Source organism: Heteronotia binoei, chromosome 2 (assembly GCF_032191835.1).
Source record: "Heteronotia binoei isolate CCM8104 ecotype False Entrance Well chromosome 2, APGP_CSIRO_Hbin_v1, whole genome shotgun sequence".
In the NCBI taxonomy this organism is placed as follows: domain Eukaryota; kingdom Metazoa; phylum Chordata; class Lepidosauria; order Squamata; family Gekkonidae; genus Heteronotia; species Heteronotia binoei.
Window position 1 is genome coordinate 196,491,699 of NC_083224.1, and position 21,786 is coordinate 196,513,484.

Consider the following 21,786-nt stretch of genomic DNA (forward strand, 5'->3'; position numbering starts at 1 on the left):
CTGGCACCAAATAATTCTAGATGCGTTGTAGCACCAGCAGCATATCTCTCGTCCCTGGAATCCCCCGTTCATCGTAGAACCTTTCCCCTAGCCAGATGGCATTCTCCTCTGCCGTTTTAGAGGGGAGATATAGAAAGATCCCTAAGAACGAGAGGGTTTGCCCTTGTGGGGCAGGGGCCATCGAAACCCTTCAACATGTTCTCCTTTCATGCCAATTTTACTAGGAGACACAGACAAGGTTTATTAGTCCTTTAATAAGTAGATTTCAGGGCCATTCCAGTCCTTCTAATTCTGAGATCACTAGGGAATTTCTAATGGGTGTGATCGCACAGATTACAGGCCCTTGTGCCAGGTTCTTTTCAATCGCACTTCATGTTCGCCATGATAGATTATGTTCTGAAGCCAAATTTTAATTATCAAAGATTTCAGGTTTTCACGGCTGGTAACATCATTAGGGTTTGTAGAATCTTTCGGGATCAAGTGCCGTGTTCTACTGGAGAAAGTTTTCCTTCCAGACGTTTCGTTCTCAGCTGTGGAGAACATCCTCAGTGGCGTTGCAGCCGGAGCAGGCGCTCAGACCTTCTTGGGTCTGAGCGCCTGCTCCGGCTGCAACGCCACTGAGGATGTTCTCCGCAGCTGAGAACGAAACGTCTGGAAGGTAAACTTTCTCCAGTAGAACACGGCACTTGATCCCGAAAGATTCTACAAACCCTAACAAATTTTAGTTGCTATTTTACATAACTTCCTACTGTTATCTTACGCAATGTTTGGATATTTTGAAAGTATTTTGCCTTTGTTTTTTTAGCTTTTGTATACTTTTTCTGATTTGTACTGGTCGTTGACCTTATTAAAATCGAACGAACAAAAGCTTTCAAGGCTCTTTCCGGTAAGCTCTTGGAGGATTGGCTACCTCTGGTGCTGCCGACTGGGGCAAGCCAGGCCAGCTGTGGTGACAATCCACAACAGGGTGCCTCTTAGAAACAATGAATCATTCCTTTGGGAGTGTCTCCAACAGATGTCAAGCATCTGGCACAGGCTCTACCCATTTCGATCTGAGCAAGACAGAAAAATCTCCCCCCCCCCAACCTAACACTTCATGATGGAGCCAACAAAGACAAAGAGACAGAATTCTGAAAGGTCAGCTATGGGAGATACTGCATGTTTTGTTTCTGCGTTCACTCTTCCTAATCCTTCCCTTCAAGCACACGGTGACCTTTGACGGCAGGCCTTTTAAAGTGCACGCTGCGTGTTCGCCTTGGCTCCAGTCGAAGGGCTTAAGTGCTTTCTTTGCTATAAACAGAGATGGCACAAAAACATGCGGAGGTGGCGTGCCAAGGAGCTGTGCCCAGACATCAGCCGGATGCGCGTTGCCTTGAACGCTCATGCTCAAACACTGGCCTCTGTGGGAGCCAAAAGAGCTGCATTGTCTCAATGGGCCCATGGGGCAGGCAAGGGCATGTTCTGAGGTAGGGTTGCCAAGTCCAATTCAAGAAATATCTGGGGACTTTGGGGGTGGAGCCAGGAGCAAGGGTGTGATAAGCATCACTGAGCTCCAAAGGGAGTTCTGGCCATCACATTTAAAGAGACCGCACACCTTTTAAATGCCTTCCTCGGTCAAATGAATCCCCAGCTTGCTGGGAGCGGGGGGGGGGGGGAGTGTAGATGACTGGAGAAGGCAATGGCAAACCACCCCAGAAAAATTCTGCTGTGAAAACATTGTGAAAGCAACGTCACCCCAGAGACGGAAGCAACTGGTGCTTGCACAGGGGACCTTTCCTTCTTTTTTCTCCATTGGAAATAATGCAGGATAGGGGCATCTTTTGGGCTCACAGAATTGGGCCTCTGGTCCAGTCTTTTTGAAACTTGGAAGGTGTTTTGTGGAGAGGCACCAGCTGCTAGGCTGCAAATTTGGTGCCTCTACCTCAAAAAACAGCCCCTTCTCCGAGCTCCAGGTATCTGTGGATCAATTCTCCATTATACCCTATGGGAATCGGTCTTCAAGGGGACTAATGGAGTGCCCAGGAGACATTTCCCTTCCGATGACCCTGAAGTGGGGGGAGGGCCTCCAAACCAGGGGATCCCCTGACCCCCACCTGGGAACTATAATTCTTAAAGACACTGTAAACTCTGTGTCTTAAAGAAATTCACAACACCTGTTGTTTATAAGTGCATTATGGTCAATTTCCTATTGCCATCAATTGTCTGTCGAATGTAGGAGCGCTGGTCTCCAATATGAACGATTTTAGTCATTGCCAAAGGTATTTATAAGTATTATACATTGTATGAACCTATGAAGCTGCCTTATACTGAATCAGACCCTTGGTCCATCAAAGTCAGTATTGTCTACTCAGACTGGCAGCGGCTCTCCAGGGTCTCCAGCTGAGGTTTTTCGCGCCTGCTTGCCTGGACCCTTTTTAGTTAGAGATGCCGGGGATTGAACCTGGGACCAAGCAGAAGCTCTACCACTGAGCCATCGTCCCTCTCATTTTCAGATATTGTAGTGTTTATGTATTAGTTATTTTTAACTTCTATCTATGCAGCTCGTTGAAGCCTTGCGTGAAACAGGGCATTTAGCGCATCCCTGTTACATCTTATTGCCTTGGTACATTCCATCCAGATATTGGCTAACAGAGAAGAATTGGAGCGTTGGACTCTGTTTTCATGGCATTGCACACGACTTCCTGACTCCACTTTCAAGGAACAAACTGTTGGACTTCGATATAGGACTGGTTGTTTCGGGAGTAGTTTTTCTTTGCACTTTGTGATACGCTGTATTTTCTATGAATAATTTGTTATATAACTAATTGAATTTCTAAGGATTTGAGGTTGATTTAACGCGAATGCCCCACCTGGGAACTGGAAACCTTCTGACAGATCCACAGATTCTTGACGCTTCATGGACACCTTTTATTTGTGTTCCTTCACAGGGACATAAGCTTCTGATTGACCATCAAAGATTTTATTGCAGGGGTGGCAAAACTTACTTAACCTAAGAGCCACACAGAATAAATGTCAGAATGTTTGAGAGCCTCAAGACGGAAGGAAGGAAGGAAGGAAGGAAGGAAGGAAGGAAGGAAGGAAGGAAGGAAGGAAGGAAGGAAGGAAGGAAGGAAGGAAGGAAGGAAGGAAAGAAGACTGCAGATTTATACCCTGCCTCAGAGACTCAGAGTCACTCACAATCTTCTTTATCTTCCTCCCCCACAACAGACACCCTGTGAGGTGGGCGGGGCTGAGAGGGCTCTCCCAGCAGCTGCCCTTTCAAGGATAACTTCTGCGATAGCTATGGCTAACCCAAGGCCATTCCAGCAGGTGCAAGTGGAGGAGTAGGGAATCAAACCCAGTTCTCCCAGATAAGAGTCCCCACACTTAACCACTACACCAAACTGGCTCTCTGGAACGGAGGATGGATGGATGGATGGATGGATGGATGGATGGATGGATGGATGGATGATGACAGACAGACAGACGGATGGACGGACGGATGGATGGATGGAAGATGACAGACAGACAGACAGACAGACAGACAGACAGACAGACAGACAGACAGACAGACAGACAGACAGACAGACAGATAGATAGATAGATAGATAGATAGATAGATAGATAGATAGATAGATAGATTGATGAATGGATGGTTGAATGGATGGATGGATGGATGAATGGATGGATGGATGGATGGATGGATGGATGGATGGATGGATGGATGGATGGATGAATGGAGGATGGATGGATGGATGGATGGAAGATGACAGACAGACGGATGGATGGATGGATGGATGGATGGATGGATTTTTGTAGAAAAGCCCAGCAGGATCATTTGCATATTAAACCGCACCCCTTGGCACCAAGCCAGCCGGAACTGTGCTCCTGTCCGTTCCTGCTCAAAAAAAGCCCTGGATGGATGGATGGATGGATGGATGGATGACCTTTTAGATCTAGCTGAGCCCGAGATCCGGCTCCTGCTGGAGCATTTCGCACACCTTTAAAGCTTTTGTGAAAGTGAAGGCGGGGGGGGGGGGCTCTTCAAAAGAAGCCTCCTCAGCCGCTGCGTGCGCAAAGAAGCGCCCAGCTGCGCTCTCCTGCCGCCCCTTGGCCGCGGGTGTGCCGCTGGCAGCGCCAAGCCCTCCCTCCCTTGCCCGCCTCCGGGAGCCCCAGCGCGCCTCGCTCCAAGCCTCTTGGCTCCCGGCTCGGCGGGCGGGAAGCAGCAGCCCCCAGGGCGGAGCGGCGAGGCGAGGGAGCCAAGCGCCTGTGCCCGGCCGGCTGGTGGAGGAGAAGGCGCCTCTCGGAGGAGTCCCTGGCCGGCCAGCCGAGGCGGGCGCCCCTACCCAAGCAACTTTTCCCCGCCGGCGGAGCCCCAGATTGGACCCTGCGGATCGGGAGCTGTCCCAGGTCCTGAAGACGCGGCGCCTTGCTAGAGCGAGACCCTCTTTGGTGGTCCGGAGCGAGGGCAGCCTCTGGACCCATAGGATTCTGGGAGCCCAGAAAGGCACATCTCCAGGAACTTTTCCAGACCTGCAGAGCCTTGGACCCTGTGGATCGGCCACCTACCTCGGGTCAATTTGCAGCCTTCCCCAGCTGGGCGTGGCCAGCCCAAGCCTTGCTAGAGCCTTGCTCTTTGGTGGTCTGGAGCGAGGGCAGCCTCTGGACCCATAGGATTCTGGGAGCCCAGAAAGGCACATCTCAAGGAACTTTTCCAGACCTGCAAAGCCTTGGACCCTGTGGATCGGCCACCTACCTCGGGTCAATTTGCAGTCTTCCCCAGCTGGGTGTGGCCAGCCCAAGCCTTGCTAGAGCGAGATCCTCTTTGGTGGTCTGCAGCGAGGGCAGCCTCTGGACCCATAGGATTCTGGGAGCCCAGAAAGGCACCTCCCGCATGTGATTTGGTGGGGCCAGGTGGATCTTCTCCTGGACCATGTTGGATGAGGTGGCTGGGGTGGAGTTCAATGGGTCCTTCTCGGTCCTGAACGGTTCGGCTTGCGCAGCGGGGCTGCCCTGCGCCAACAGCTCGGAGCCGAGGGGCCCCCCACGCTTGGTGGACGCCTGGCTGGTGCCCCTCTTCTTTGCCATGCTGATGGTGGTGGGGCTGGCGGGGAATTCCTTGGTGATCTTTGTCATTAGCAAGCACAAGCAGATGAGGACGGTCACTAACTTCTACATCGGTGAGACTGGCCGGGGGGTGGGGATGGGAGAGTGTTCCCTGGGGGAGAGACGAGGGGCAAGGGAAGCGGGTCGGTGGGTGTGGGTCGAGAATGGGGCCCTTCAATGGGAAGGTTTGTTGGTGCTTGGATTTGGCTTTTTACCACGACGCCACACAGTCAGATTGATGCCCCCGCCTGGATAGCCCAGGCTAGCCTGGTCTTGTCAGAATCTCAGAAGCTAAGCAGGGTAAACCACAGCTAGTGTTTGGAAGGGGGACCTCCAAGGAATACCAGGGCCGGGAGGCAGAGCCAGGCAATGGCAAACTGCCTCTATGCCTTGTTGTTGGCCTCCAGAGGAACAGGTTGGCCACTGTGTGAGACAGGAGGCTGGACTAGATGGACCACTGGTCTGATCTAGCAGGGCTGTTCAGATGTTCTTATGAAGGCCTCGGCCTCCATGCCCTGTTGTTGGCCCTCCAGAGGAACTGATTGGCCACTGTGTGAGACAGGATGCTGGACTAGATAGACCACTGATCTGATCCAGCAGGTATCTCCTGATGTTGGACATATGGACATATGAAGCTGCCTTATATTGAATCAGACCCTTGGTCCATCAAAGTCAGTATTGTCTACTCAGATTGGCAGCGGCTCTCCAGGGTCTCAAGCTGAGGTTTTTCACACCTATTTGCCTGGACCCTTTTTTGGAGATGCCAGGGATTGAACCTGGGACCTTCTGCTTACCAAGCAGATGCTCTACCACTGAGCCACTGTCCCTCCCCATCTTCTTATGAAGATGGCCACCTTCTTATGAAGGCCTCAGCCTCTATGCCATGTTGTTGGCCCTCCAGAGGAACTGGTTGGCCTCTGTGTGATGGACCACTGGTCTGATCCAGCAGGGCTCTTCTGATGTTCTTATGTCATTAATGGGAGAGAGGCAGGAAATGAGAGCAGTACTGTGAGGCTTAGCTAAATCAGTCAAGGAATGTTTCAGAATCCTGCAACTTTTGCATTTTGGCCCACAAAAAATGGATACAACACCAGCCCCAGGGGTGGAGCTCCTACAACAGGCCACACCCCCTGCTGTAGCCAATCCTCCAAGAGCTTACAAAAAAGAGCCTTGTGAGCTCTTGGAGGATTGGCTACATCGGGGGGGGGGCTAATATGCAAAGGAGCTCCTGCTAGAATTCCACCCCTGCTTACATCTAATCTTTTCTACCTATTTGGGAAAGGATGCGGCTAAGGGGCAGGCTTTCTGCTTTCCCTGCAGCAGGTCACAGGTTTCATCCTCGGCTAGAAAGATCAGGTAGTCTGTGATGCGAACGGCCCTGGAGAGCCACTGCTGGTCTTAAACAGTATTAAGCTTGATCAATCAAGAGTCTAGTTCAGTCTAAGACAAGGGTGGCCAAACTTGCTTTATGTAAGAGCCACTTAGAATGTCAGTTGTTAGAGAGCTAAAAGACATGAATGTCAGACGTTTGGGGGAAGGAAGGAATGCAGGGAGGGAACAGGAAGGAAGGAAGGAAGGATGGAACAGGAAGGAAGGAAAATAGATGGGGAGGGAGGGGGAGGTAGAAAGAAAGTAAATGTAACTTTAAATGCATTCTCCGAGCCACCAGCTAGCTTGGCAAAGTGATTTAAAGAGACAAATGTCTTCTCCAAGCCAGCCAACGGGGTGGGGGGGTGGGGCTTCGAGAGCCACACAATAAGTGTGAAAGAGCCACAAGTAGCTTCTGAGCCGCAGTTTGGCCCCCCCTGGTCGAAGGCAACTCCATGCGTCCTTCTGAATGCTTAATTTGCCCTCTGCGAATCTGTCAGAGCAAATGGAAAACTGACGTGCACTCTTTTCCCCAACAGCTAATTTGGCTGCCACAGACGTCGTCTTCTTGGTCTGCTGTGTCCCCTTCACTGCTGTGCTTTATCCGCTCCCGGGGTGGATTTTTGGAGAGTTTATGTGTAAATTTGTCAACTACATTCAACAGGTAAGCCGGAGGCTGATGCTGCATGTGCTGGTTTCCCCACCGGAGGTGAAGCAACGTCTGGGCTGCGTTCCAAATAGATCTGGCCATTTTCCATCTCTTTAAAATTTGTTTGAAACAAGTGAGTTGCTGTTCTGGGTTCAGAACGGAGTGAGACCAGAACAGGGAGTCATGCAGAGGCACAGAAGACTTCATGCTGAGGTTCTCTTAATAAGACTTGGGCAGTTTGCTTGTGGCACACTGATGCGCAGAGCTTTTTTTGAGCAGGAACACACAGGAACGCAGTTCCGGCTGGCTTGATGTCAGGGGGTGTGGCCTAATGTGGAAATGAGTTCCTGCTGGACGACTTCTACAAAAAAAGCCCAGAGAGAAACAGTGGTGCCATTAGGGGGTGTGGCTGAATATGCAAATGAGTTCCTGCTGGACGACTTCTACAAAAAAATCCCTGCTGATGCAAAACAATTTGGAACTGAACACTATATAAATGGTGGCAGATTGGTGCTGTGTTGGGGGTGAAGGCTGCTGATCTCATGGAGAAATTTGCTTCCTTTGAGCTCCCGCATTTATTGGATGCTGTCCTGCCGTAAACTGTGGGATGCATTGCTATGCACAGCCTCAGTTTGGTGTAGTGGTTAAGTGCGTGGACTCTTAACTGGGAGAACCAAGTTTGATTCCCCACTCCTCCACTTGCACCTGCTGGAATGGCCTTGGGTTAGCCATAGCTATTGCAGGAGTTCTCCTTGAAAGGGCAGCTGCTGTGAGAGCCCTCTCAGCCTCACCCACCTCACAGGGTGTCTGTTGTGGGGGAAGGAGATAAAGGAGATTGTAAGCCACTTTGAGTCTCTGATTCAGAGAGAAGGGAGGGGTGTAAATCTGCAATTCTTCTTCTTCAGTTTTCCTACTTAAGTGGGGCCCAAATGCCAGGAAAGAAAGAAACCAACTGGGAACAACTGATCCCCAAGATGAATAAAGTTTCCACGATGACACGATGACAGGAAATATTTTAATAAATGAATTAATACAGAAACTCCTCATCTGGAGTCTTGTGTTCAGTTTTGGGCACCACATTTTAAGGATCTAGAGAAGCTGGAACAGGTCCAGAGGAGGGCGACGAAGATGGTGAGGGTTCTGGAGACCAAGTCCTAGGAAGAAAGGTTGAAGGAGCTGGACATAAAAGATTCTATGATAAAATGGTCGCAAAATGTATGGAATGTATGGGGGGAAATGTATGGAAATTTAATGCAAAACGGACTAGATCAGTGACTTTTAAAGAAAATTTGTATAAAATGTTCTATAGATGTATATAACTCACGAGAAATTGTCTAAAATGTATACTAATGTGTCTAATAAGTGTTGGAAATGTACACACCACATGGGAGCGTTGTACCGTATGTGGTGGTCCCGTAATGCTGTGAAGAAATATTGGGAAATGGTGCATGAAATGTTACAAAAAATACTGAAGATACAGATTAAGCTTAAACTAGGATTGTTTTCATTGAATATTTTCCCCAACAAATACAGGAAAGAAATTTGGGGAAGAACGCAATGGTATTGCCAAGTCAGATGTTAGAACAGTGGTGGCCAAACTTGCTTAACATAAGAGCTACTTAGAATAAACATCAGGTATTTGAGAGCCACAAGACATGAATGAGAATGTATGTCAAGTGTTTGAGAGCTAAAAGGAGGAAGGAAGGAAGGAAGGAAGGAAGGAAGGAAGGAAGGAAGGAAGGAAGGAAGGAAGGAAGGAAGGAAGGAAGGAAGGAAGGAAGGAAGGAAGGAAGGAAGGAAGGAGGCAAATAGATGGGGGACCGCCAAAGAAGCCCCGGGTCACTATGCAGAGGCAGGCAACGGTCAGCCACCTCTGAATGTCTCTTGTCTTGAAAATGTCAAGAGCTGGGTCTTGCCATAATCGTGTGGGCCTAGAGGCCTAACCTTTCTGCTCACCATGTTTGCACGTGCTTTGCTGAACTTTTTATCTGTACTTTTGTAACCATCCCTAAATAACCGTTCATCCCCAGCTGCATGTTTCCGTAAGGGAGGAAGGTCACGAGTTATCTTGCAGGATGGAGCATAACTTTCGCTTTGGGAAAAGTCTGTGAACTGTGGGAAAGTGGGGGTGGATAAGGTGTCTGCCTTTGAATAATGTGCCCACCCAGGGGTGGAATTCTGGCAGGAGCTCCTTTGCATATTAGGCCACCCCCCCCCCCCGATGTAGCCAATCTTCCAAGAGCTTACTAAAAAGAGCCTCGTAAGCTCTTGGAGGACTGGCTACATCAAGGGGTGTGTCCTAATATGCAAAGGAGCTCCTGCTGGAATTCCACCTCGTGCCCGCCGGAATTTGCGTGCCTCCTAGCACTGCGTAACTAACGGCTTTTTGACAAACTCTAAAGGTGTGATCTGACCATTTTCAAGAAGTTTAAGCAAAGTCCATCTTTGCTATGACCATGTTCGTCATTTCCGATAAAAGCCTAATTTGATTCACATCAAATAGGTGAACATTTATACAGAACCTCTGGAACTTGCATAGGGGACATGATTTTTTCCTTTCCTTTTTTTGACAGCTCAGCCATTCCTATCATATTCTCTCTGTCCGGGGCAAGTGATACTCTGTATTCTTGGTGTTTGGGAGGGGCAACAGTGTGAGGACTTCTAGTGTCCTGGCCCCACTGGTGGACCTCCTGATGGCACCTGGGTTTTTTGGCCACTGTGTGACACAGGGTGTTGGACTGGATGGGCCATTGGCCTGATCCAACAGGGCTTCTCTTATGTTCTTATGTGACACAGGGTGTTGGACTGGATGGGCCATTGGCCTGATCCAACATGGCTTCTCTTATGTTCTTCTGTCTGGGTTAAGTGATACTCTGTATTCTTGGTGCTTGGGAGGGGCAACAGTGTGATGACTTCTAGTGTCCTGGCCCCACTGGTGGACCTCCTGATGGCACCTGGATTTTTTGGCCACTGTGTGATACAGAGTATTGGACTGGATGGGCCATTAGCCTGATAAAACATGGCTTCTCCTTTGTTCTTATGTCTGGGGCAGTGATGCTCTGTATTCTTGGTGCTTGGGGGGAGCAACAGTGTGAGGGCTTCTGGAGTTCTGGCCCCACTGATGGACCTCCTGATGTCACCTGGGTTTTTTGGCCACTGTGTGACACAGAGTGTTGGACTGGATGGGCCATTGGCCTGATCCAACAAGGTTTCTCTTATGTTCTTCTGTCTGGGGCAAGTGATACTCTGTATTCTTGGTGATTGGGAGGAGCAACAGTGTGATTACTTCTAGTGTCCTGGCCCCACTGGCAGACCTCCTGATGGCACCTGGATTTTTTGGCCACTGTGTGACACAGAATGTTGGACTGGATGGGCCATTGGCCTGATCCAACATGGCTTCTTTTATGTTATGTCTGGGGCAAGTGATGCTCTGTATTCTTGGTGCTTGGGGGGGGCACAGTGTGAGGGCTTCTAGTGTCCTGGCCCCACTGGCAGACCTCCTGATGACACCTGGGTTTTTTGGCCCCTGTGTGACACAGAGTGTTGGACTGGAGGGGCCACTGGCCTGATCCAACCGGGCTTCTCTTATGTTCTTATGTGACACAGAGTGTTGGACTGGATGGGCCATTGGCCTGATCCAACAGGGCTTCTCTTCTGTTCTTATGTGACACAGAGTGTTGGACTGGATGGGCCATTGGCCTGATCCAACAGGGCTTCTCTTCTGTTCTTATGTGACACAGAGTGTTGGACTGGATGGGCCACTGGCCTGATCCAACATGGCTTCTCTTATGTTCTTATGTGACACAGAGTGTTGGACTGGATGGGCCACTGGCCTGATCCAACAGGGCTTCTCTTATGTTCTTATGTGACACAGAGTGTTGGACTGGATGGACCATTGGCCTGATCCAACAGGGCTTCTCTTATGTTCTTATGTGACACAGAGTGTTGGACTGGATGGGCCACTGGCCTGATCCAACATGGCTTCTCTTATGTTCTTATGTGACACAGAGTGTTGGACTGGATGGGCCACTGGCCTGATCCAACATGGCTTCTCTTATGTTCTTATGTGACACAGAGTGTTGGACTGGATGGGCCACTGGCCTGATCCAACAGGGCTTCTCTTATGTTCTTATGTGACACAGAGTGTTGGACTGGATGGACCATTGGCCTGATCCAACAGGGCTTCTCTTCTGTTCTTATGTGACACAGAGTGTTGGACTGGAGGGGCCACTGGCTTGATCCAGCAGGGCTTCTCTTCTGTTCTTATGTGACAAAGAGTTTTGGACTGGATGGGCCACTGGCCTGGTCCAACATGGCTTCTCTTCTGTTCTTATGTGACACAGAGTGTTGGACTGGATGGGCCATTGGCCTGATCCAACATGGCTTCTCTTATATTGCCTTATGATTCTTCTATTTAGGGGCTCCTTCTGTTTTTTGGTTCTCCCAGGTTTCAGTGCAAGCCACCTGCGCCACTCTGACAGCCATGAGCATCGATCGGTGGTACGTGACGGTGTTCCCTCTCCGCTCTCTGCGGCAGCGCACCCCTCTTGTGGCACACGCCGTCAGCATTGGCATCTGGGTTGGTGAGTGAAGGGAGCCGGGGACTCCCACTTCCGGACAGCCTGGCTTTGGGTGTTCTCTGCTGGTTTGGGGGGGGGGGAGGTTCAGATGTCTTGCTTTAAAGCCACAGGGGCTTCACTCTTTGCAGTGTTCCCTGTAAGCTGAGTTAGTGCAAGACCTTTAAAGCCCTGTATAGCCTGGGACATGCCTACCTTCGGGAACGCCTTTCCCCACATGAGCCCCAGAGAGCGCTGTGATCAAGCTCACAAAATCTTTCAGCAATCTCCAGGCCAAAGTGTGTTTGCCTGTCGTCCACCAGGGCAAGAGCCTTTTTGGTGGTTGCCCCTACCTCCTGGAATGCTCTCCCTGAAAACATCAGGGCCCTGCAGGACTTGCCACAATTCCACAGGGCCTTCGAGACAGAGCTGCTTAAACAGGCTTTTAACATCTAATGGAGGTGTCCAGTACTTCACCGCCCCAGAGCATTGATATCTTGACCCGACCCAGACAGAAATGCAAGGCGCTCAGTAACACCCCAACACATCACAATAAAGGGTGCTAATTAAGAAGCAATAACAATGCCATGTGGGGATTAAAATTGTATGTTTGAGATGTTTTAATAATTTATTCGATTTTGCTGCAACAATGTAATTTTAGGTTGTTTTAACTGATGTTAGCTGCCCTACGCCCATCAGGGGAGGACGGGATATAAATATAATAAAATAAAAATAAATAGATGATAGATGGATAGACAGACTGACAGATAGATAGATAGACAGACAGACAGACAGACAGACAGACAGACAGACAGACAGACAGACAGACAGATAGATAGATAGATAGATAGATAGATAGATAGATAGATAGATAGATAGATAGATAGATAGATAGATAGATGGATGGATGGTTGAATGGATGGATGGACGGACGGACGGACAGACAGACAGACAGACAGATGTGTGTGCATCATTCCACATCCAGAACATATGATCAAAGTAAATACACACATACTGCAGTAAATCAGACATTACAGGCAATAAGCTGTGGAGTCTTGTGAGCAAAAATTCTACTTTGTGAGCTACTGGCATTAAAGTTGTGAGCGACTGCATTAATTAGTTTGCTCTGGGGCCATTTTTCCCAAGCTAAGACAAAAATGTGTGACCTGGAGGCTAAAAAATGGTGAGCTAGATCACGCTAACTCAGCTTAGAGGGAACACTGATTACAGGCTGTTACAATATTGAGTTTTATTTAAAAAGAGAGACAGCGAGCACATCATTCTTCATCCAGCAAATACACATATATTACAGTAACACAGACATTAGAGGCCATTACAAAATTGAGTTTGATTTTTAAAAAGAGTTCTGTGCCAAAATAAGGCCTGTAAACCTTTGCAGACCTTTTAGACTTCCATAATAATATCATAATTACATTTCCAAAAATGGGACAAATGGCAGCTGAGTCATTTTCTAACCATTACTGGTGAATTAGCACCACTATCCTGAAGCACCCTGGATGGATCCGGGGTGTCTTGCCCCACCCATTAGTGCCGGATTGGCTAGTCACCTCTGGGGGCAAGGCCATTGCTCACGTAAGAAGACATTCCTCTGGATCTCCACCATAGGGCTGCCAAGTCCAAACCAAGAAATATCTGGGGACTTTGGGGGTGGAGCCAAAAGCAAGGGTGTGACAAGCATAATTGAATTCCAAAGGGAGTTTTGTCCATCACATTTAAAGAGACTGCACACCTTTAAAATGCCTTCCCTCCACTGGAAATAATGAAAGATAGGGGTACCTTTATCTGGGGCTCATAGAATTGGACCCCCTGGTCCAATCTTTTTGAAACTGGGAGGGTATTTTGAGAAGAGGTACCTGATGCTACGGGGAAGGCAATGGCAAACCACCACATAAAAAGTCTGCCTTGAAAAGGTCGTGAAAGCGACATCACCCCAGAGTTGGAAATGACTGGTGTTTGCACAGGGGACGACCTTTACCTTTTTACCTGGTGCTATGCTGAAAAATTGGTGCCTCTACCTCAAAAAACAGTCCCCCCCCCAGAGCCCCAGATACCCCTGGATCAATTCTCCACCATACCCTAAGGAAATCGGTCTCCATAGGGAATAATGGATTGTCCAGCAGACATCCCCCTCCCGTTTTCTGACGACCCTGGAGCAGGCGGAGGGGCTCCAAACCGGGAGATCCCCTGCCCCCACCTGGGGATTGGCAACCCTATTCACCAGTGTGCTGCTAAGCCTGCTTCGTTGCCCCATTTCCCTGGGTTGCCAACATTCAGGTGGTGCAGGGAATACAGGCAAAAAAGCCTTCACGAAAACCAGCCTCCAAAGAGTACTTAAAACAATTCACCACCGACAGTTAGGAAAGAGTATGAAATTCTTATTAGTGAAATGCAAAAATTTTAAACTGAAAGAACGCTGACCCCACCCCTCCCAAAGTCCGCTTAAATGTAATGAATGCCAGTCTTTCAAGCAAGCGGGTGAGGGCGGTAATTCAGAAGTAAGCCGTTTTCAATACAGTCCAACGCTCCAAAGTGCAATATTTTCAGTACAGCAAGGCAAAGACGATATGCAATGAGGTCGCACTCGATCCCCCGTTTCACTTCCGGCTTCTACGAACTTGAAGAAAACATTTCACAAATTCCAAAGTGAGCCAAACAGCTTCTCAACGTTTCTAGAATTCGCAGGGAAGACTTCCGTCATCAATCACAGTCTTTGTACAAAATTCCGGTTCAAAAAACCCAACAATACAAATTCTATATAAGCGTTCATTCATTTTCACAAAATCTTAACGCCATCCAATTTTGAAGGTCTTCCTTTCTGCTCTTCTTCCTATAATAGTGCTTGTGCAGTCCAAACCTTAAAGAAAGCTCATGCAAAATTTGAAATGTGGCGTCATCATTAATTTTATAAGCATGGACCCAGGATACTGAGCCGCTGACGGTATTGTCGACTAATTCATAGTTTCTCCTATGTCTTTGTCGAAGAGGCACCACCAAAAGTCCGCCTCTACAGTATACAACCAGAGAACCATGCCGATACAAGCAAATACATAATTCCCAATAAACAAACACTCACATTATTCACACAACAATGGGAAACCAAGGAGTTCGTACATCCTACTGATAGTAGCATCTGAATCTCCCTAATATCATTTAGTAATTGTTATGCCTGGTTTTATCTTTATTCTGTGGTATGTTCTTGCAGCAAGGTTACAGTGGGAAATAAAAAAAAAGGTAGATAGGGACTATAACCATGAAATTAAGACGTTTGGTCCTTGGGAGGCCAGCTATGGCGAACCTCAGCAGTATAATAAAAAGTAGAGACCTCACCCTGCCAACAAAAGTCCGTATAGTCAAAGCGATGGTATTCCCAGTAGTAATGTATGGCTGTGAGAGCTGGACCATAAGGAAGGCCGAGCGCAGAAGAACACATGCTTTCGAACTGTGGTGCTGGAGAAGACTCTTGAGAGTCCCTTGGACTGCAAGAAGATCCAATCAGTCAGTCCTAAGGGAAATCAACCCAGACTGTTCCCTGGAAGGTCAGATGCTGAAGCTAAAGCTCAAATCCTTTGACCACCCAATGAGAAGGGAGCACTCCCTGGAGAAGACTCTTGAGAGTCTCTTGGACTGCAAGAAGACCAAATCAGTCAGTCCTAAGGGAAATCAACCCTGACTGTTCCCTGGAAGGTCAGGTGCTGAAGCTGAAGCTCAAATCTTTTGGCCACCAAATGAGAAGGGAGCACTCCCTGGAGAAGACTCTTGTGAGTCTCTTGGACTGCAAGAAGTCCAAATCAGTCAGTCCTAAGGGAAATCAACCCAGACTGTTCCCTGGAAGGTCAGATGCTGAAGCTGAAGCTCAAATACTTTGGCCACCCAATGAGAAGAGAGAAGACCCTGATGCTGGGAAAGACAGAAGGCAAAAGAAGAAGGGGACGGCAAAAGAGGAGATGGCTGGACAGCGTTACTAATGTAACAAACACGAATTCGAGCAGACTTTGGAGGATGGTGGAAGACAGGAGGGCCTGGCGGGACTTGGTCCATAGGGTCACAAAGAGCTGGACCTGACTGTGTGACTGAACAACAACAACACATGTGACTCAGTGACCTTATCAGTGCAGGATCGACTAAATCACAGTTTCTCCTATGTCTTTGTTGAAGACACACCACCGAAAGTCCAGAGAACCATGCCGATACACACAAATACATAATTACCAATAAACAAACACTCACATTCTTCACACATCAATGGCAAAGAAGGGGGAGGGGGGGGGACCAGAAGTTAGTCTTGCCAAGGGTGCTGGACAGTCTTGCGCAAGGGTGGCCAAACTTGCTTAACATAAGAGCCACAGAGAATAAACATTTGAGAGCCGCAAGACATGAATGTCAGATGTTTGAGAGCCACAAGCGAGGAAGGAAGGAAGGAAGGAAGGAAGGAAGGAAGGAAGGAAGGAAGGAAGGAAGGAAGGAAGGAAGGAAGGAAGGAAGGAAGGAAGGAAGGAACAGGACCGGATCTACATGTTTTTGAGGGAGGGGCAAAATTAAATAATGACGCCCCCTTATCGGCCATTCTATCTTATGGTCCCATAGAATACAATGGACTTCATACCCAATCTGGTGCCCCCCGCTCCGTCGGCACCCAGGCAAGCACCCCCCTCTGCCCCCCCCCCAGATCTGGCCCTGGGAAAGGAGGAAGGAAAATAGATGGAGGAGAGAGAGAGAGAGAGGTGGAAAGAAAGCAACTTTAACTTTAAATGCATTCTCCAAGCCTCTGGCTGGCTTGGCTTGGTGAAGTGATTTAAAGAGACAAATGCCTTCTCCAAGCCGGCTGACGGGGCGGTGGGGTCTTGGAGAGCCAGACAAGATGTGCGAAAGAGCCACATGTGGCTCCCGAGCCGCAGTTTGGCCGCCCCTGGTCTAGGGCCTGCCCCGCCAAGAATGGTCACAAAAAACGTCCCATCCCTGCAGGGTCTTTCATCGTTTCCACCCCGGTGCTGGTTTACAACCGCCTGACCGAAGGCTACTGGTTTGGCCCCCAGACGTACTGCAGCGAGTCCTTCCCGTCCGTCACCCACGAGAAAGCCTTCATTCTCTACAACTTCCTGGCAGTGTATCTCCTCCCCCTACTGACCATCCTGCTTTGCTACACGGCCATGTTGTACCAAATGGGGCACCCCATGGTGGAACCAGTCGACCACGCCTACCAGGTACGCATGCCAACCGGCACACCTCTGATGCCCAGGAAAGAGCCTCCGGGCCTGTTTTGGGGGTAGGACCACTGGGAATGCAGCCAGGGGTGGAATTCCAGCAAGAGCTCCTTTGCATATTAGGCCACACCCCCTGATGTAGCCAATCCTCCAAGAGCTTACAAGGCTGTTCTTTGTAAGCTCTCGGAGGATTGGCTACATCAGGGGGGCGGGGCCTAATATGCAAAGGAGCTCCTGCTAGAATTCCACCCCTGGATACAGTGCCCAGTCAAACGTCGATTGGAAACCAGTCAGGTCACAAGCAATGATGTCACTCGATATCCCAGGATCCTGCTGAGAGGTGTTCAGCCGACTGCAAAGTTTGCCAACCTCCAGGTGGTGCCTGGAGATCTCCTACTATTAGCGTTGGATTTTTTTTGTCAGCATTCTGAAAAGTTTGGGACCCAGGGCTCATTTTGTAGAAGAATAGGTGGTGGAGCTCATTAGTATAACTCATTAGCATATGTCACCAGCCAAAAGCAACGCGACACAAGAAAGGAGAGCCACAGGCGAGCGAGGTCTGCATGGGCTGGCTAGAGATCCAGCCAGCCCAAGCAGGCCTCACTCACCTGGGGCTCTCCTTGGCCACCCCCCTCCACAGTCAAAAGGCCAGCAAGCCACACACCACCCAAAATCACATAAGGAGAAACGGTGGTGTGGGCTTCTCCAGGGGTTAATGAGGGCTGTTGGGGGCGTGGCAAAGCCCCTGATGGCTGGCTGCCTGCCCACTCTCCTAATCCAGGGATTGTTATGCAGCTGCACCTCCTATTCAGTGGACAAGGTAGGTGGGGGGGAGGAGAGGAAACCCTCAGAAAAGTTCAGGAGCTGTGCTCCTGTGAGCTCCTGCTGAATTCAAGGCCTTTGTTGGTGTAGTGGTTTGGTGAAGTGGTTAAGTGTGCAGATTCTTATCTGGGAGAACCGGGTTTGATTCCCCACTCCTCCACTTGCACCTGCTGGAATGACCTTCGGTCAGCCAAAGCTTTTGTAGGAGTTGTCCTTGAAAGGGCAGAGCTCTCTCAGCCCCACCCGCCTCACGGGGTGTCTGTTGTGGGGGAGGAAGGGCAAGGAGATTGTAGGCCGCTCTGAGACTCTGTCCTTGGAAGGGCAGCTTCTGGGAGAGCTCTCTCAGCCCCACCTGCCTCACAGGGTGTCTGTTGTGGGGGAGGAAGGGAAAGGAGATTGGAGGCCGCTCTGAGACTCTGTCCTTGCAAGGGCAGCTTCTGGGAGAGCTCTCTCAGCCCCACCTGCCTCACGGGGTGTCTGTTGTGGGGGAGGAAGGGCAAGGAGATTGTAGGCCGCTCTGAGACTCTGTCCTTGGAAGGGCAGCTTCTGGGAGAGCTCTCTCAGCCCCACCTGTCTCACGGGGTGTCTGTTGTGGGGGAGGAAGGGAAAGGAGATGGTAGGCCGCCCTGAGATTCTGACCTTGAAAGGGCAGCTTCTGGGAGAGCTCTCGCAGCCCCACCCAACTCACAGGGTGTCTGTCGTGGGGGGGAGAAGATACAGGAAATTGTAAGCCGCTCTGAGTCTCCGATTCAGACAGAAGGGCGGTGTATAAATCTGCAGTCTTCTTCTTCTTCTGTTGGGACCCACGGTCTCATCCCCTGGGGCTGATCCTTCCCCTCTGCTTCCCCCCCCCCTGCAGGGTCAGCAGCTGGCAGAGCGGTCCGAAGCCCGGCGAGCCAAGATGTCCCGCATGGTTGCTATCATCGTGGCCCTCTTTGCCGTCTGCTGGGGGCCCATGCAGATCCTCCTGCTTGTCCAAGTCTTTGGCCCAGGCTTCCAGCGCAACTACTACACCTACAAGGTCAAGATCTGGGCACACTGCATGTCTTACGCCAACTCCTGCGTCAACCCCCTGGTGTACGCCTTCATGGGGACCAACTTCCAGAAGTCCTTTCTGAAGGTCTTCCCCTTTGCCTCCAAGCGGAGGGTGGGCGTCTCCAATGCGGCCGGCCGCGCCAACGCCCACACTGAGCTCCAGTTCATCTCATCGGGGATGTAGCCCAAGAAGGATTCTCCTGGAGCGAGTCTCAGCTGTTTCTCTCCCAAATATTGCCCGGAACTTGGAGGACGCTGCCGCAGCTGTTGAGGAGTGCCTGGTGCCATAGCCTATGTTCCCTCTAAGCTGAGTTAGTGTGAGCTAGCTCACAGTGTTTTAGCCTCCAGCTCAGGGGTCCCCAGCTTAGCTGTTAGCAATCGGGCCGTGAGTTGTATAATTATTTCATGATATATTACAATGTAAGAAGAAGAAAACGACGACATTGGATTTATATACCGCCCTTCACTCCAAATCTCAGAGTCTCAAAGCGGCCTACAATCTCCTTCATCATCTTCCCCTACAACAAACCCCCTGTGAGGTGGGTGGAGCTGAGAGAGCTCTCGCAGCACTTGCCCTTTCAAGGACAGAGTCTCAGAGCGGCCTACAATCTCCTTTCCCTTCCTCCCCCACAACAGACACCCTGTGAGGTGGGTGGGGCTGAGAGAGCTCTCTCAGCAGCTGTCCTTTCAAGGAAAGCTCTGCGAGAGTTATGGCTGACCCAAGGCCATTCCAGCAGCTGCAAGTGGAAGAGTGGGGAATAAAACCTGGTTCTCCCAGATAAGAGTCCATGCACTTAACCGCTACACCAAACGAATAGAAATAAAGTGCAGAACTGTATCATCCTGAAACCATAGCGCTCCCCGCCCACCCCACCCCCCTCCTGGTCTGTGGAAAAATTGTCTTCCCCAAAACCGGTCCCTGGTGCCAAAAAAGGTTGAAGACCACTGCTCCAGCTCACACATTTTTGTCTTAACTCAGGAAGGATGACCCCAGAGCACAATAATTGACGCAGCAGCTCACAACTTTAATGGTTCAGCCCAACCCAGCATAGCCCAGCCCAACAAGGTCTCATTTATGAGTGTGACACCCTTGCTATTTAATGTGCAGATTCATACATACCTGATATGAACATATATGAACATATGAAGCTGCCTTCTACTGAATCAGACCCCCCTCGGTCCATCAAAGTCAGTATCGTCTACTCAGACTGGCAGCAGCTCTCCAGGGTCTCAAGTGGAGGTTTTCCACGCCTACTGCCTGGACCCCTTTTAGTTGGAGATGCCGGGGATTGAACCTGGCTGGGACCTTCTGCTTCCCAAGCAGATGCTCTACCATACCATACCATACCAAACCTTTAATGGCATAATAGATTCAGATAAAAATACACAGAATATAAAAATTTAAACATTGGAGATAAAATCAAAATAAAACCGAGCTTACAGATACATTCAAACATGGTCAGAATTAAATTTAAGGATGTCAGCCAGAAATTTTGCCACAGCCTCACTAACCACCCCCTCAGTATCACTCAATAAATAATAACAGGGTGGCAGAATAGACAAATCTGGAGAAAAAGAAAGCTTGCCAAATAAATCTTTACGGAGGTTATGGTAAAAAGAACAATCAAGCAATATATGCTGGATTGAGTCAGGGGTATTCGCTCCACAGGAGCAAAGTCTGTCGGCTAAAGGGACTCGCTGATATCTCCCTTGTAAAACTTTGGAGGGAAACGCGTTTAGTCTGGCCAACATAAATGCCCTGCGATGACTTGGAGTGGTTAGGTCTGATAGATAATTGGGCATTTTGCCACAAAAAGCATAAAGACCTAAGGAAGCTGGAGAGCAAGTATAAGGGAGAGTTGGCCGTAATTTCGTTTCCTCCAATTCCCACAGTCTCAGTTTAATACATCTGAAGATATATGACTCTTCAGAGGTAGAAAAATCATCTACCTCTAACCCCAATTGATTGAGTTTAGACAGAAGCACTGCTGTCCAGGACGAAATATATGGGTCTCTTTTCATACAATCAAGAAGGCTGTTGGGATCTGTTCTAAAATGAATTTTGAGCCAGAATTTAAACACTGCAATCCAGGCTTTTGTCTCCACCAAAGACTGACCCACTTCAGAGCAGAGAGCAAAGTAGGACACACATTTTGGCAAACCAAGAATTTGTCTAAAGATGCTCTACCACTGAGCCACCGTCCCTCCATCTCCATCTCCTACTTGCCTGGACCCTTTTTAATTGGAGATGCTGGGGACTGAACCTGGGACCTTCTGCTTCCCAAGCAGATGCTCTACCACTGAGCCACCGTCCCTCCATCTCCATCTCCTACTGCCTGGACCGTTTAGAGTTGGAGATGCTGGGGACTGAACCTGGGACCTTCTGCTTCCCAAGCAGAGGCTCTACCACTGAGCCACCGTCCCTCCACCTCCATCACCTACTGCCTGGGCCCTTTTGAGTTGGAGATGCCGGGGATTGAACCTGAGACCTCCTGCTTCCCAAGCAGATGCTCTGCCACTGAGCCACCGTCCCTCCATCTCCATCACCTACTGCCTGGGCCCTTTTTAGTGGGAGATGCCAGGGACTGAACCTGGGACCTTCTGCTTCCCAAGCAGATGCTCTACCACTGAGCCACCGTCCCTCCATCTCCATCTCCTACTGCCTGGACCGTTTAGAGTTGGAGTGCCGGGGATTGAACCTGGGACCTCCTGCTTCCCAAGCAGATGCTCTACCACTGAGCCACCATCCCTCCGCCGTTGCCATTCCTGCCATCTTGAAGTTTTGCCTGCAGACTGCTAAACAGCACCTCGGTGGCTGGAAAAAGCTTCACCTGTGGGTTGCCTGCCTGTTGAGGTGCCCTTGTTGGACGGTGCAGCAGTCAGAGAGGGAAGCGGCAGCCTTTGCACGTGATCAGACAGGCCCTGGAAATAGGTCTCCCGGGTGATCTTTGCCCACCAGAGGTCGCACTGTTCAAAAGAAGCGAAATTAGAAGTTTCACAGAGCAGTTGGCAATAGAACAGAACGGATTCAGTTTTGTAAAAAATCCAC

The 21,786-nt window shown here is 49.6% G+C and overlaps 1 protein-coding gene across 1 annotated transcript; it reads left to right on the top strand.

The window, feature by feature from the left end:
- Nucleotides 1-4,912: 4,912 nt before the first annotated feature.
- On the top strand, nucleotides 4,913-18,947 carry KISS1R (KISS1 receptor). The gene is made up of 5 exons (XM_060233134.1): nucleotides 4,913-5,159; nucleotides 6,993-7,117; nucleotides 11,550-11,685; nucleotides 16,642-16,880; nucleotides 18,562-18,947. Exons 1-5 carry the CDS (start codon nucleotides 4,913-4,915, stop codon nucleotides 18,919-18,921), a joined length of 1,107 nt encoding a protein of 368 aa, XP_060089117.1. The 3' UTR covers nucleotides 18,922-18,947.
- The last annotated feature ends 2,839 nt before the right edge of the window (nucleotides 18,948-21,786 follow it).